The sequence below is a fragment of the Euleptes europaea genome, chromosome 7 (genome assembly GCF_029931775.1).
Source record: "Euleptes europaea isolate rEulEur1 chromosome 7, rEulEur1.hap1, whole genome shotgun sequence".
NCBI classification, from domain to species: domain Eukaryota; kingdom Metazoa; phylum Chordata; class Lepidosauria; order Squamata; family Sphaerodactylidae; genus Euleptes; species Euleptes europaea.
The window spans coordinates 71839833-71855541 of record NC_079318.1 but is presented as its reverse complement, the minus strand read 5'-3'; the positions used below and the strand labels follow the sequence as shown (position 1 = coordinate 71855541).

General features: G+C 43.0%; 1 protein-coding gene across 1 annotated transcript in view; it reads left to right on the top strand.

Moving 5' to 3' along the window:
• The window catches only part of USP34 (ubiquitin specific peptidase 34), a 112536-nt gene extending 97127 nt beyond the window's left edge, over positions 1 to 15409 (top strand). The window contains exons 68-80 of the mRNA XM_056853854.1: positions 251 to 885; positions 2686 to 2843; positions 4372 to 4450; positions 4596 to 4722; positions 5507 to 5614; positions 6553 to 6657; positions 8069 to 8193; positions 8890 to 9013; positions 9957 to 10036; positions 10529 to 10669; positions 11228 to 11374; positions 13228 to 13387; positions 14109 to 15409. Of these exons, the coding sequence (XP_056709832.1) occupies positions 251 to 885; positions 2686 to 2843; positions 4372 to 4450; positions 4596 to 4722; positions 5507 to 5614; positions 6553 to 6657; positions 8069 to 8193; positions 8890 to 9013; positions 9957 to 10036; positions 10529 to 10669; positions 11228 to 11374; positions 13228 to 13387; positions 14109 to 14725 (2606 nt within the window). The 3' untranslated portion in view covers positions 14726 to 15409. The remainder of the gene's footprint in view (positions 1 to 250; positions 886 to 2685; positions 2844 to 4371; positions 4451 to 4595; positions 4723 to 5506; positions 5615 to 6552; positions 6658 to 8068; positions 8194 to 8889; positions 9014 to 9956; positions 10037 to 10528; positions 10670 to 11227; positions 11375 to 13227; positions 13388 to 14108) is intronic.
• The last annotated feature ends 300 nt before the right edge of the window (positions 15410 to 15709 follow it).

The following is a 15709-nucleotide window of genomic DNA, read 5'->3' as shown; positions in this document are numbered from 1 at the left end:
TTTGTTTTGCTTGTTTTATGTTCAAAATGCAAATGTTTGCAAATATTCACTTGCGAATTAAGCTAATAGTGTGTCAGAAATTCTGCTGAGTTACAGCATAATTTCGAACTAATGTAATTGTATTTCTCCTGAGAAATGAGGGTGAGGTTCTCTGAAAATCAGTCTCTAGACAGAAAGCACTAATTCAGTTTCTCACAGCTTGAGAAGGTTGGGCCTGTTTGTTCATTTGTTCGTTTTGGTCCTTTTGCAGCTGCAGCCTACCTCCTGGTGTCCCTTATTCCAAGCAATTCATTCCGGCAGATGTTCCGATCCACCCGTTCGCTTCACATCCCAACTCGAGACCTCCCCCTCAGTCCAGATACAACAGTCGTCCTTCACCAGGTCTACAACGTGCTTCTTGGGCTGCTGTCACGAGCTAAGCTCTACGTCGATGCTGCTGTCCACGGGACTACGAAGCTGGTTCCCTATTTTAGTTTTATGACTTACTGTTTGATTTCCAAAACAGAAAAACTGATGTTTTCTACCTATTTCATGGACTTGTGGAACCTTTTCCAGCCAAAGCTTTCTGAGCCTGCCATAGCTACAAACCACAACAAACAGGCCCTGCTCTCTTTTTGGTACAATGTCTGTGTTGACTGCCCTGAGAATGTGCGCCTTATTGTGCAGAACCCCGTGGTGACCAAGAACATTGCCTTCAATTACATCCTAGCTGACCATGACGACCAGGATGTGGTGCTCTTTAATCGCGGGATGCTGCCTGCCTACTATGGCATTCTGCGGCTGTGTTGTGAGCAGTCCCCTGCATTCACCAGGCAGCTGGCTTCTCACCAGAATATCCAGTGGGCCTTCAAGAATCTCACACCACACGCAAGCCAGTACCCTGGGGTAAGTCCATTGGCACGGAAGGGAAGCTAGAAAAACTGGTGTCTGCAAAGGCCATTGGCCTCACTGCAGAGGAAGCATTTAGAACTCCTGACAAGGCAGTTACTACTTGTATGTGAGGATGATTTTGAATAAGAGTTGGAAGGTGGGTGTGCCAACCCCTTCTCCAGCCCCATTCAGCAATTGCCACATCTACCCTAGAACAGAGATGAACACACACACATGAAGCTGCTTTATACTGAATCAGACCCTTGGTCCATCAAAGTCAGTACTGCAGTGGTTCCCAACCTTTTTTTGACCAGGGACCACTAGGACTTTTTTGTTCGGTGCAGGGACCCCAAGGTTCAAAATAAAAATGCCGAGAATTTGAAAATAAACTTTAATCATAACTGTTAGTTAACATTAAACTTAGAATAATATTTGAATATATATTTTTATAATAGAGAACTTTTAATTGAAAATATTAATTTATTATGGGTTTATAACTTTGTTTCGCGGACCTTTATTTAGTTCTGGGGGTCCACGGACCCCCGGTTGGGAACCAGTGGTCTACTCAGACTGGCAGTGGCTCTCCAGGGTCTCAGGCAGGGGTCTTTCACATCACCTACCTGCCTAGTCCCTTTAACTGGAGATGCTGGGGATTGAACCTGGGACCTTCTGCATGCCAAGGAGATGCTCTACCACTGAGCCACAGCCCCTCCCCGTGTGAAGGCACGGGGGAAAAACAGAAATAATAGTAGGGGAAACAGTCCCCCCCTCTGTATTTTTCCTAGGCCCTTTCCCCCCAATTTTTCCGATGAAAAAATGGAAATTTGGGGGAGTATTTTCTCCTTTAGAATGAGTGAAATGCTTTTAAAGGCAAGGTGGGCATTCTGTAGATATAGACAGCTCTTAAATCCAAGATGTATTTCTGCACCTAGAAGGTTACATAATCTTCACGAGGAGAGCATGCAGGGCTCTCACTGTCTTTTTGACCTAACTTGTGGATAACCTTTTCATCTCTCCCTCAACCCACTGTGACACACATACCCACCGATTGGGTAAAAAGTAGCTTATTTCCCTACCTTGCAGGAGGGAGGGGAAAAGATCAGGAGGAGGTAAGGCAGAAACTGCGCAAAAGGCTCGCAGAAAAACTTGGAACGTCATTGAGAATGTAGCTCTCTCCAACCAGATAGCAAAAAAATAAGGTACGCGTGCTAAGATAGCATAGGGTGCAACCATTTGCAGTTTTCTTTCAGGTATTTGGTATATTTGCAATTTTGCTTGTACAAAACGACAACATGTATAACTTTAAATTCCATAAATTTTACAGAATGTAGCCATTTTATATGCTAAGTAGCTTGTAAGTGATGCATTTTATATTGTTAAAGCAGTAAAGTTGGGGTTGATATGACAGTAAATATTGTATATATTTTAATTTCTCCAAAAATGTCTGGGTTTTTTCCAAGAAAAAAAGGTGTTTTTTTTCACAGCTTCAAAATTTCTGGAAATTTTACATCTTTGTCCTTGAATGGCAGTTGAAGGAGAGTTGGTGATACTTGGAGACTAGATTTGGCCCTTGGGCTTCCAGTTGTTGATTTCCAGTTGTTGATTTTTAATTCAGAAAAGGAGAATAAGGGGTTAAGAAGCCTCTCCTATACTTGCTTCTAAGATGGTCTTGCTAAATTGAATGCCTTGAATGAGTAGATTTCCTAATTCACAAAACACTCCTGTGTAGAATTCCTGTGAAATAATAAAAATGACTTGAGAGATTTTGTCCATTAAGATGATTACTTTAGACTCATGCTTGTTCTGTTTGTTTAGGCAGTGGAAGAGCTGTTTAACCTCATGCAACTATTTGTAGCTCAGAGGCCAGATATGAGAGAAGAGGAACTGGAAGACATTAAACAATTTAAGAAAACTACCATAAGCTGTTACCTCCGCTGCTTAGATGGACGGTCATGCTGGACTACTTTAATAAGGTACATGAAACTCAGAATATTAATATAGAAAGTGAATCCTAGTTTCAGTGGTAATTACGATTCTTGCAGTAGGAGATACCACAAAGAGTTACTGTTGTGGGGAGTGTTCCCCCCCCCCCCGTTTTATAATAATGTTGGAATAATTTCCACTTACCTTTTTTTTTTTTTTTAATTGGAGGGGTAGAAATTTTTTGTAAAGGCTGGTGAAGTTGCGCTGATGGCTCTTAGCACAGAGTGGCAGTAGTTGCCCTGAACATCCCTTCCCTTTGGGGGACCTGCCTTTGGGACCATCTGCCTTACCTTCCTTATCCGTCAGTGTCTCTGTGATATCAGCAGCCATGACCTCCATTCCCACCCGTATCTCAAACCAGCTGCCATCGCCTAACAGTCTGACATGCCTCAAGGAAAGAGGCAAAGCCGCAACAGAGGCATACCACTGGCAAGGCAAGGAGCTTCCCAGCATGACTTTGCACAAGGTCAGGGTCTTGTTAAAGCTGCGCTGCAGCCCATGAGAGGGGCTTCGTTAGCATGCTGCTATAATATCTACAAGGGCCACATCTCTCTCTCATAATACTAGAATGTGAGGTCATCTGCTGAAGCTGCAGAGAGATTCAAAACAGATAAAAGGAAGTATTTCTTCACACAACACCTAGTTAAACTGTGGAACTCCCTGCCCCAGGATGTGGTATGGCTGCCAACGTGGAAGGCTTTAAGAGGGGAGCGGACATGTTTGGAGGAGAGGGGTATTCATGGCTACTAGTAAAAATGGATACTAGTCACGATACATACCTATTCTCTCCAGAATCAGAGGATCGTGCCTGTTATATTAGGTGCTGTGGAACACTGGCAGGGTGCTGCTGCTGCAGTTGTCTTGATGTGGGCATTCTAGAGACACCTGGTTGGCCACTGTGTGAACAGACTGCTGGACTTAATGGGCCTTGGTCTGATCCAGCATGGCTTTTCTTATGCTCTTATGTCCTTATCTTGAGAGTGCAAACTAAGCATTCATAGCTGCTTTGCAGAGTTTAAGCAAGGCACTGCTTGACTCCAAAGTCCCAAAGGAGAGTTCTCTTGCCTCACCCACACCATGTTAAAATCAAGCCCAGAGTGTCTTTGGGGGAAGAAAAATGTGAACTCCGTTGTAATGTGATCTTTGATGTAATGCTTCTGAAATAGTGCTTTACTGGTTCAGAATTTTCTGGTAATGCTTTTTTGCATATTTGTGAATGTTGGAAAAGTGATCTTTATTTTGGCACTTCCTTATATGAACATAGGAAGCTGCCTTCAGACCTCTGGTCCGTTTATCCCAGTATTATCAACTTTGGCAGCAGTGCTTTTGGGTCAGACAGAGAGAAGCCTTGCTCGAAACCTGTTACCTTTACTCTTCACTGTCTCTTTTCTGGATGTACCAAGACAGAATCTGTGACCTTCTGCTTGCAGTGCGTGTGCTTCTGTCACTCAGTTGTGGACCTTCACTCTTGCCTCTTCAGTCTTCCTACTCATTTTTTTTTTACTATTTTTCCTTTAGTGCCTTTCGAATATTATTAGAAACTGATGAAGATCGTCTTCTTGTTGTGTTTAATAGAGGCTTAATCCTTATGACAGAGGTAAGGATAGCAACATTTTTTTCACTTTAGTGCTGATGACATGTCACAGAGTAAAGTAAATGTGTGCATGATGTTTATATAGACTGCTTTTTTATAATGTTGATGTGTCATTTGACTGTTTCCTTTTTAAAAAATTTTTTGACAGTCCTTCAACACATTGCACATGATGTACCATGAAGCCACAGCTTGTCATGTAACTGGAGACCTAGTGGAGCTTCTCTCCATATTCCTCTCTGTTCTCAAGTCTACCCGGCCATATCTACAAAGAAAAGGTTTGTTTGTTTATATGGTGGAAGATTTGTAATTTATACCATTTACCAGTGGGATTATTCATGTCCTAACTAAGTGCATAGGTAGCAGGAAGAAGGCCTAAGTGACTCAGATTTGGAGGACCTTGATTCAAATCTCAGGTCAATTCTGAAATCCCTTGGGTAGTGTTAGGCAGGCTGCTGTGGCTTGGCATCTGTTCTCCACCACACAATGATTAGCAACCTACCTTTACTGAGCTGTGAAGAGGACTACAGAAGGGCTGATCCTCACATTATACAACAAAGACAGGTCAGTCACAAGGTTTGTCCTCAGCAGGCAGCTACAGTCAGTGCTATGAAGAATGTACCTGAATGGTTAAGATGCCTTCAAATGCCTGTTTGCCACATTCATGCTTTGCAGTTCAGTGTGCACCTGAAACTTTTTACTGTGAAGTGGCATTAGGGAAATACTGTTGTCTGTGCTGAGACTTGGCTAGAATGCAGGCTAGAAAACTGCAAGAGAAGGGCAGTCAACAAAAGGTTTTGAAAATAAATTTAATAGTTAGCTACTGGGTGGGTGTAATGTGTTGATTCAATCTTCACTGAAGATCCATTTTTATAAAATAGGCAGGACAAGAATGTTCTTTGCTTCGTTCCAGGCGTGCTTCAACCCTCTCGAGAACTGGATGAGAAACCATGCATTAATGTTGATGATAATATTGTTTTAATGTTGTGAGCTGCCTCAAGTGTGTCTGGAGAGGCAGCATACAGATTTTATAAGTAATGGTGGTATGATTTATATTTGCAGATGTGAAACAAGCGCTGATCCAGTGGCAGGAGCGAATAGAATTTGCCCATAAGCTGTTAACTTTGCTAAATTCATACAGTCCACCAGAGCTTAGAAACGCATGCATAGGTAAGATGCCTTAAAATTCATGCGGACCTGAAATGTTCAAGGAAGCCTTATACTAATCACTTTATTTTCTGAGTTTAGTGCCTGTGTATTAAAGGCACAAAAATGAGTTGGGGGAGGGATATATGGCTGGGACCCTGCCTGGAGAAAAACAGGAACGGTCACAACCCTGCATGTCCCCTAGGAATGCTCATGAGCACAGTCCTCGTGCCGCTTTCCCCAAGCTCAATTCATCTCTCTTTCCCCTCCCCAGAATCAGTTTTTTTTTGGGGGGGGCAAAGGAGTGTGAGTGGGCTCTCCTTCCCTTACTGCACAAGCATAGGGAGGGGCTGGGCTCAGACAAAGGGTGGTGGCTGTTGCCCAGCCATAAATCCTGCATCTGTAACTTGCTGTACTCCCAAGAGGTATTAAGCTGAATAGCTTGTAGTGGCTACTGTGCGTCCAGCCCCACATTCTCTTAAGAAAGTGTGTGTGTATGTGTGGGGTCCTTCCCAACAGCGTAGCGCCAGGAGCTGCAGTTGGAAATGGAAATTGGGAAACAATTTGATACTCACAGCCCACACACGTGTGTTGTGATTCCTTAGGAGCATATAAAGTGCACATAATTCTGCTTCCGTTTTACTTCAGAGGCAACTCTCTAGCCGTTATGGGTTGCCAAGATAATGCTTGCCGCTGTTTGCTGAAATCTCAAAGAGCCAGAGGGGATGGCTGGATTTAATTTACACGGTGTTTGGGCGGAGCTTTAGTATCCTGCATAGCTCCTTGGCCTTTCTCTTGATTAGAGTAAATAGAATATTGTAATGTAGTAAGAAATGAAGGATGAATCATGCAGAGAGCAATTATGCAAGTGTGTTCAGTCTGTATAATTTATACAGGGTGCAAAGTTTACAAACACTGCCCTGCCTCTGAGAAAAATACCAAGCCAAATGTTTTCTTTGTAGACGTCCTCAAGGAGCTGGTGCTTTTAAGCCCTCATGACTTCCTGCACACTCTGGTTCCGTTTCTGCAGCACAACCATTGCACATACCACCACAGCAACATCCCAAGTAGGTATTTTCAGACGATTAAAATCTGCTTGATACCATTTATGCCTAGCACTTCACAGACTGCGGTAAAGCTGCTTTGATATTTCAGATGTATTTTAAAGCAGAAAGGGGGTTTCTTCCTGTGGCTATGAAAGAGTGTGGCGAGTTTAAGTTGTTTTCAAGGCTCCCAGTATCCACTGAACCCAGTGGTTACTGTTTTGAGAAAAAGAAATAGGTACGGTTATGATAAAAATCTATGCAGCACAGGAACTAGTGGGAGGGAGATGAGCCGAAACCACCTGGTTATTCATGCTGGTGCAGTCCGCCAGGTAGAGCCATGGCCACCACCAATAAACATATTCACCGTTCAGACTCATCATTAGGCAGAGGGCAAGGCCATTAAGCGGTAGAAGTGATAACATTAGAAAACAAGGTTGGAATCCAGAACAGTTACTCATGCGTTTGAGTTAGGCTTGAGGTTTCAAGGTAATGGTGGAGGAAGATTTAAGGAGAGTTTCTGCAGAAGAAGTGTGTGTGTGTGTGTGTAAAGTGCCTTCAAGTCACAAGGTAATGGTGGAGGAAGATTTAAGGAGAGTTTCTGCAGAAGAAGTGTGTGTGTGTGTAAAGTGCCTTCAAGTCACAAGGTAATGGTGGAGGAAGATTTAAGGAGAGTTTCTGCAGAAGAAGTGTGTGTGTGTGTGTGTGTGTGTGTGTGTGTGTGTGTGTGTGTGTGTGTGTGTAAAGAGCCTTCAAGTCACAGACCCCTTTTGGGGTTTTCATGGCAAGAGACTAACAGAGGTGGTTTGCCAGTGCCTTCCTCTGCACAGCAGCCGTGGTATTCCCTGGTGGTCTCCCATCCAAATACTAACCAGGGCTGACCCTGCTTAGCTTCTGAGATCTGACGAGATCAGGCTAGCCTGGGCCATCCAGGTCAGGGCGCAGAAGTAGGGCAGTGAAAAGAGAAGGGACTGTGGCACAAAGGGGGGTGGAGGGTGATCATGCAGAAACGACAGTTCTGGGGCTAATTGTAGCAAGGGGAAAGGTGGATTTCAGAAGCAGTTGCCCTTGGGGTAGGTAGATTTACAGGCACTCAGATCTTGGCGAGAGTAGACGTTCAGCTGCCCACAGTTCCTTGTTTGCAGAATTGAAAAGTGGCCCCTGGAAAGGGAGATGCAGTAAGAAAAGGGGGGGGCTGCCTGCCATTTTCTGCTGTAGCCTCTTCCACCAGCCTGGCAGAGCACCAGATTTCTAAGTCAAGTGGGGAAGAACAGCTTAACGGTCTATTTATTGCTAATTTACACCATCAACACTACTATTTTTATTTCACTGCGCTATATATGTGTGTGTGTGGCATTTCCCTTTGTTGCCTATTTTAAAATACTGTACTGTGTGTCCATTTGGTAACTGCCTACTTTGTTCTGATTTCCATCAGTGTCCCTTGGCCCTTACTTCCCATGCCGCGAAAACCTGAAATTGATAGGAGGTAAAAGTAATATCCGCCCACCTCGCCCTGAACTCAACATGTGCCTCTTGCCTACAATGGTGGAAGCCAGCAAGGTATGTTGGAGGACGAGAGGCGTGCCTTTGGCTTTTTGGCTGGGGACTCTTGATGTCATATAAATTGCGCTGTGGAAAGCGAGGGAAGAAAGCTGTGCGTGTTGATGCATTTGCACTTATTACAAAGCCCCAGTTTTTGTTGCTGCTGATGTGCATAAGAGAAAAGTAGCTTAAGGGAAGGAGGGCTGTTTGGAGTTGCTCTCTACAGGTTCAGAAACTCTCTTCCTTGCCCCTGTGCTGCTCCAGATCACCTTTCCCACCCACCCCTCTTCCCATGAGGTTCCAAATAAGTTTCTTCCTCTCCTCTTCTAGGACATGAAACACGTGTGATTTTAAAGAATTTTAGAGGGGGGATAAGCAGTAGAACAATAAATAAGACCTTAATGAAAGGAGAAGTTCCGTAAACATTTCTTGAACTAGGAGATTAGTTAATGCAGAGACCACAGGAAAGATTTAAGAAGACAAACCCTATTGCTTTACTGCCCCAGAGTACGCTTCTCTTGAAACCACTTATTGTCTTGTTATATGCATTTGTATGTAATGTTTAGTTAGGCGTTAATGTTTTTGTACCAGCTGGTTTCCTGTGCGTAATATTTTACATTGAAAGTCACCCCTTTTGTGAGTGTTTTTAGGTATGTTGCCCGTCTTGATTTATTCGGAGCAATCTCAGTGAACAAAGTTGCCTTAAATTTTCAGGGCAAAGATGACGTTTACGACCGTATGCTGCTAGATTACTTCTTCTCGTATCATCAGTTCATCCATCTCCTGTGCCGAGTTGCCATCAACTGTGAGAAATTCACGGAGACCTTAGTGAAGATGAGTGAGTATGCGGAGATGAAGGCTTGAGCCTTGTCTGAAAGATCTCTGCCTTAGGAAGAGCATTTGGTGGGAGCCATTTAAGCTGAGACAGCTCCTGCTCTTAATGCCTGAATGCAGCTTTATTCAGGTTCCCATGAACCTCAGCATAGTAGTAATTGTTTGGCGGCCATCACTTTGTCTTTGGAGCAGATGAAAAGCGGTCTGTCCTTTGTTAACTGCCACTCTTGATTTCTGGTCCTCTTGACTTTGAACCTCTTGCAGAAACCTGGTGAATTTTTGCAGTGACGGAAGCGGGCATCTCTTCCGGCCCAGAAAGGTTATGTCCCACTGAAAGCCGATGTGTGTGCCACTTTAGAAACAAAAATTGATTGGAGGCCAAGCACAGCAGCACACAATCCACTAGTCGCTCTAGTTGGATTTTTTAAAAAGGGATTTGGAAAACTAAATGAGGATAGCAATTTGTAAGTCTCTGTGTAACAAATCTGACTTACAGTAACAAATGTAATTGAATTCTCACCTGTCCTCTCCTTCCAGCTTCAGTTTATTTCAGCAGTGAAGTACTTCGTAGTGTCCATGCAGCCAGCTCTTTGGGAAGTAGACAGATATCAACTCAAATAGAGCTTAAGTGATTTATTGTTAGCGAGGTACTAATTTTTGAGAGAATAAATGCCAAATGCACCATAGTCAGATAAGTAATCTGGTAGTAATGTTGGATCTGAAAGTGCTTAATAAAACAATGTTGTGAGGCGTTGTAATCCTGCTATTATTATAGGCACAGGTTTCTTCTTTTTAAAGAGATCAATTATATCTGCTTTTAATATGACTCACAATAACAGCGAATAGTCATCCCTCGTCTTAGTTGTATAATTTTATATTTAAAATTTGGAGCGTATTCCACTGTAAGATATAAAAAAAATTGTGTTACCTTGTTTTTAAAATTGTAGGTGTCCTTGTGGCTTATGAAGGTTTGCCTCTTCATCTAGCTTTGTTTCCCAAACTTTGGACTGAGCTTTGCCAAACTCAGGTAAAATTAAATATATTTCGGGGGGGGGACCCCAAGAATATTTTTCTTTGATGAGAACAACAGCACAGATTATAACAAAAAATTCTGTTTGTCTTTACATCACGCTACTGGTGGGGAGGAACACGGCCATAGATACAAAAACACAATGGGGGCAGCTTATGTCAACCACCATTCTCTGTGTAGAGGCCAGACAGGGATACCCATTCAGATATGTTACTACTGCCCCTCTGGTGCTGCTTGCTTGATGTCTTAGCAGTACAACGTTGGGAGCATGGGGCTGTGTGTACTTCTGGCTCTGTGGAAAGGTGTTAGGCTGATGCAGTGGGTTGCCAGAACGGCTACAACTTTACTCTAAAGTGACTCTTTCCTCTGGAAGAGGTGGGAGGGGCACTGAAATGACTGTCACCTAGTAGTAGTGCTGTCTGGACTGCAGTCACTGACTCCAGCAGTCACGAAAATTGGGTATTCATTCCAAAGTCTTGCTTCTTTTAGTCCGCCATGTCAAAGAACTGCATCAAGCTCCTGTGCGAAGATCCTGTGTTTGCGGAGTACATCAAATGCATTCTAATGGATGAAAGGACCTTTCTCAACAACAACATTGTGTACACCTTCTTAACACATTTCCTTCTCAAGGTATGAGAAATTGTGGGGAATCTTGGTTGGAGGAACAGATCAGCAGCATCCCTCGGTGCCCTTATGTCCCCTTTCAGCTTTCCAGTATGCCCTGTTAAACATGCCTCAGCCTTTCTGCCATGCCAGCTGCAGGTGGGCAAACTGTGTTTTGGAGAGGCTTTTCAGGAAAGCTTTACATGGTGATGTGGACTTCTGGGTACAGGGTTCCTGTTGGCAGATGCTGTGAGTAGGCTTCTGGCCTGCTGGTACTGAACTTATAGAAAGTTAGTTGCTGTGTAGAAGGTTTTATCAGGATAGGGGAAATGCAGCTCTTTACTACTTTTGACTCTATGTCAGACAATATGCGCATATTCTTGTGAGTGCGTGAGAGTAAGCACAGTGCTGTTGCCAGTGCAATTCATTGGTTCATCAAAATGGATCATAGTTCGTTTATTTACAGTCATTTGACCAGCAGAAAGACTATATAAAAAACACCCACCCTGGTTTGGTGGCCTTGGCTACAGGAAGCTGGTACAGAGCTATTTTGAAAATGAGCATTCTGTTTTTCCCCCTCTGCAGGTGCAAGGACAGGTGTTCTCTGAGGCAAACTGTGTCGGAGTGATCAATAATTTGGTAACAAATCTGATCAACCAGTATCAGAGCCTAGAATCAGATTTTGCCAATCAGCGAGTTGAAATTTTTAAAGCAAGCTCTACGTTAAATGGGGTAAGTTACTTTCCCCCCTCTAAAAACTAGTGTGTTCCCTGAGATTTCAAAAAAGAAAAGAAGCTTGCCTTTATGCTTTTTCTTACTATATCTTTTTGAGACAGGCAGCTAGAACAGTGCAGAGCATTGTAAGTGGGAACATGGTACAGACTTATATACTGCAAGTATAATATTTGCTGATTTAATTTGAGTCCTTTTCATTGCTCTCTAGGAGCCCCGTGGCGCAGAGTGGTAAAGCTGCAGTACTGCAGTCGAAGCTCTGCTCACGACCTGAGTTCGATCCCAACAGAAGTTGGTTTCAGGTAGCCGGCTCAAGGTTGGCTCAGCCTTCCATCCTTCCGAGGTCGGTAAAATGAGTACCCAGCTCGCTGGGGGTAAAGGGAAGATGACTGGGGAAGGCACTGGCAAACCACCCCGCAAACAAAGTCTGCCTAGAAAACGTCGGGATGTGATGTCACCCCATGGGTCAGGAATGACCTGGTGCTTGCACAGGGGACCTTTACCTTTTTCATTGCTCTACCTGATTGAAATGTTGTGGCCCTAGTGTGGGCCCCTCAAAAATTCACCACGGTGGGGCACTACCTAGCAATTGTTGAACCCAAATGTTATTCGTTACTTGTGTCTCCAAAGCCACATGCACATCCCTGGTGGTGCACTGCACGCACTGTTTGGCTTCACACATGGTAGTGGAGCTTCTAAATGGCATGGCCCTCTCTTGTCGAGCGTTTTGGCACTCTGCATGTGGGTATGGTAATTGTTTTAAATCACCCATCTAATACATACCACAAGATATTTTTTTCCTGTCATGTATTATCAGGGGAGACTTTATTTCAGTCTCATCTTGCGGTGCTTAGCTAATCTTGACAAATTCTTCAGAGCAGGTGATTTCATGGGCTGTCCTGATAGCTTGGTAATGTGTAGGGAGTGTATGTATGTACTGACCAGAATCTTATACAGACATAGAAATTGTACCTATTATTGGGGAAATCAGGGTTATGCTGGTCAATCGTCCTGCTCTTTCAGCTGTGATAATGGAGAATTTTTCTGCTAGTCTGTTGTTGTTTTTAACTCTTTTTAAAGTTGTTTTAATGAAGTATGTTTGGAGGGGTTATTTTAATGACTCGATGTAATTTTATCATGTATGTTTTAAATTGTTAGCCATCTTGGTAGTCCTAGTAAAGGCTTGAAAGACGGGATATAAATTTGTAAATAAATAAATACATGTACAGCTGAATGTGTGATATAAACCTGACATTTATACTGGTCTCTTTTGTTCATAAAGTGAATATGTTTTAGCTCTTTATTTCAGGCAGATATATGCACTTAACAGGCAGGATGTACCTGCATTTGCTGTAATGTATGAACTGGGTAGAGTTTAATCAAATTAGCAACATAATGTATGTGGAAAGTGCTGTCAAGTTGCAGCCGACTTATGGCAACCCTCATGGCGTTTTCAAAGCAAGAGATATACAGAGGTGGTTTGCCATTTCCTGCCTCTGGACTTCCTTCGTGGTCTCCCATCCAAGTACTGCCCAGGGCGGACCCTGCTTAGCTTCCGAGAACTGACAAGATCAGGCTAGCCTGGTTCATCCAGGTCAGGGCATGTAATGTATAAATACTGTAAAAGTAAAATTTTCTAATTTCAAAGTGATGATCTTCATGCAAATACTGAAATCTGTGTAATGGGTCTAGCCACTTTTCTCAGTCAAGGTTCTGAATAAAGACCAAGCGACTTTTTTTTTTTAATTAGGATCAGGATACTTCTCCTGAAACAGGGACACTCCAAGGTCTTTTCAGTAACATGCTTAGAGTGAGCATTCTTCAATAAGTATTTATCTGGCTTTTCTTGGCAGGATCTTCGAGCCCTCACTCTGCTGCTTTCTGTGCACACCCCAAAGCAGTTGAATTCAGCTCTGATTCCAACTCTGCAAGAACTGCTCAACAAATGCAGGACTTGTCAGCAACAGAAGAACTCACTGCAGGAGCAAGAAGCCAAAGAAAGAAAAACTAAAGGTTTGTGCTGTCCAAGGTGGTTATCTTGGCCTTTCAGTCTCCCCAGTGTGCCTAGCTGCTAAGCGCTTCTGTCAGTTGCTTGCAGGTGCTTTGTCCAGTGGGTTTTGGTATTCCTCAAATGTCAGTCAAAAACCATTTTTAGCTTTAAAAAAAAGTTCTTCCTGCTTCATCTCAGATGTGAAAGAAAAAAGCACTTCAGTATTGATTCATTATCAATTACAGTATGCCACGTGAGGGGCTGCTTGAATTGAAGCTTGTTAAGACTTCAAGGTGCCATCAGACTTCTTTGCTGCACGCATTCCCCTCTAGAAGTGAAAAATGTAGCCACTATGATAAATGCATCCAATACCCTGAGCCTATTGGAGATTCTCTCACACAGGCAATAAATGGCAGTGGAATCATCCCAAGTGAGGAAGGGATGGATTTGGATTCCATTTCATAGTCTTCATTATAACCAACAGGTGTGGGAGAATCCCAGATGCACCACCCAGGCCCAGAAAGCACAGTACCATTCTTTAGCCCAGGTTCCTTTAGTAAACAGCGAGAGTTGTGATTGAGAAAAGCATATAATATGTATGGCTGGATGAATCCTTGGGGGAAGCATGGCTACTTTTAAAATCCAGAAATAACGTGTGCCCAAGGTATGAAAAATTCAAGAAACGATGACGCCTAGAGCAAATCAAACGGATCTCTTTCAGAGGACCCTGTTTTTATTTTACAGATGATGAGGGAGCTACTCCAGTGAAAAGAAGACGGGTTAGCAGTGATGAGGAGCACACAGTGGACAGCTGTATCAGTGATCTGAAAACTGAACCTAGGGAGGCCTTGACTCCAACGAGCACCTCAGATAATGAGACAAGAGACTCATCGATCATTGATCCAGGCACTGAGCAGGACCTGCCTTCCCCTGAAAATAGTTCCATTAAAGAGTACCGGATGGAAGTTCCATCTTCGTTTTCCGAAGAGATGATGTTGTCTTCCCGGTCACAACATGGGGAGGAGCAGTCAGGAGGTAGTCGGTTTGAAGAATGTAAAGAGCTGAAAGAGCCCTCGAGTTCCAAGGATTCCAACATTGGCGACGACGACGCAGAGTTTCCCTCCACGTCTATTTCTGCCGTTCTGTCGGATCTCACCGATTTGAAAAGCTGCGAAGGTCCAGCCTCCCAGGACCCCGAGTCTGGCTTGTCGCTCAGTTGCAGCCATTCCAGAGGACTGTTGAGTCACATGCAGCAGCAGCAACAGCAGCAAGACATTTTAGACATCCTCTGCAGGACCATTGAGTCTACGATTCACGTGGTCACAAGGATATCTGGCAAAGGAAACCAAGCTGCTTCTTGACAATAGAGGAGCATGTCTGCTTTTAAAGTCTTTTTTTCCTCCTCCTTCAATAAATGCTGTTTGTATAAGTTTTGCTTATTTCTGTTTTGTGCTTCAGTTTGTCCAGTGCGCTCTGCTTGAATGGCAAGATTAAATTTATATGCTTAATTCTTGGTCAGGCAGAACTCCAGATTTAAAGATTTAGCATCTACCATACACTTTCTTAAAGGGCAATCAGATAATGGATATGTTTTATGTAATTCAGAGTTCACTGTAGTGGCTTTCATTTAATATGGCTGTCTGGGAGGAGCAGGGTCTGCTTACCCTGTATGATGTAATTTAAACTGATGGCATTTTTACTGTGTATAATATGGTGTCCTCTGTGCCAGTTTTGTACCTTAAAATAGAGGCAGATAGCCTCCAATCGCTGTGGTTCTTATTATCAAAATTAAGTTTACTTGTATACTAAAAAAAACCACAAGAAATTTGATTCTGTAAAGAATCCTCTTTAGCTGTGGCCTGACAGTATAAATATATATATATATAAATATATATATATGGTGCTTTATTTAACAGAATACCTGTGGAGGAAATAAAGCACACTTGATGTAAAATTTAATTGTTTTATTTTTATTGACATGACCGATTGCTATTCTGTGCACTTCATTAAACTGATTGTGACTACTTTTCATTTGTTTTTATATATGTTGCCTCAGTGGTCCAGTTTCTCAACGGAGATGCAAGCCAATAAGAGGTGCGCACAGGTTCACTGCAATTCTCTGGTAAATTCATGCTTTGATTGGAGCCCATGTGTTTCTTTGTGAAGAATTTTACAAAACATTTTAGCATTCTGTAACAGCTCTACCAAATATTCTTGCAAGTCCCTAGTAAACCCATCCTATTAAAAAAATTCCAACCCTAAATCCCTTGGATTACTTTACTTTGAGTCTCATCGTGGTCATTGAAGTGGATCTTGCTGATGATTCATTTGGGCCCAGCATCGCT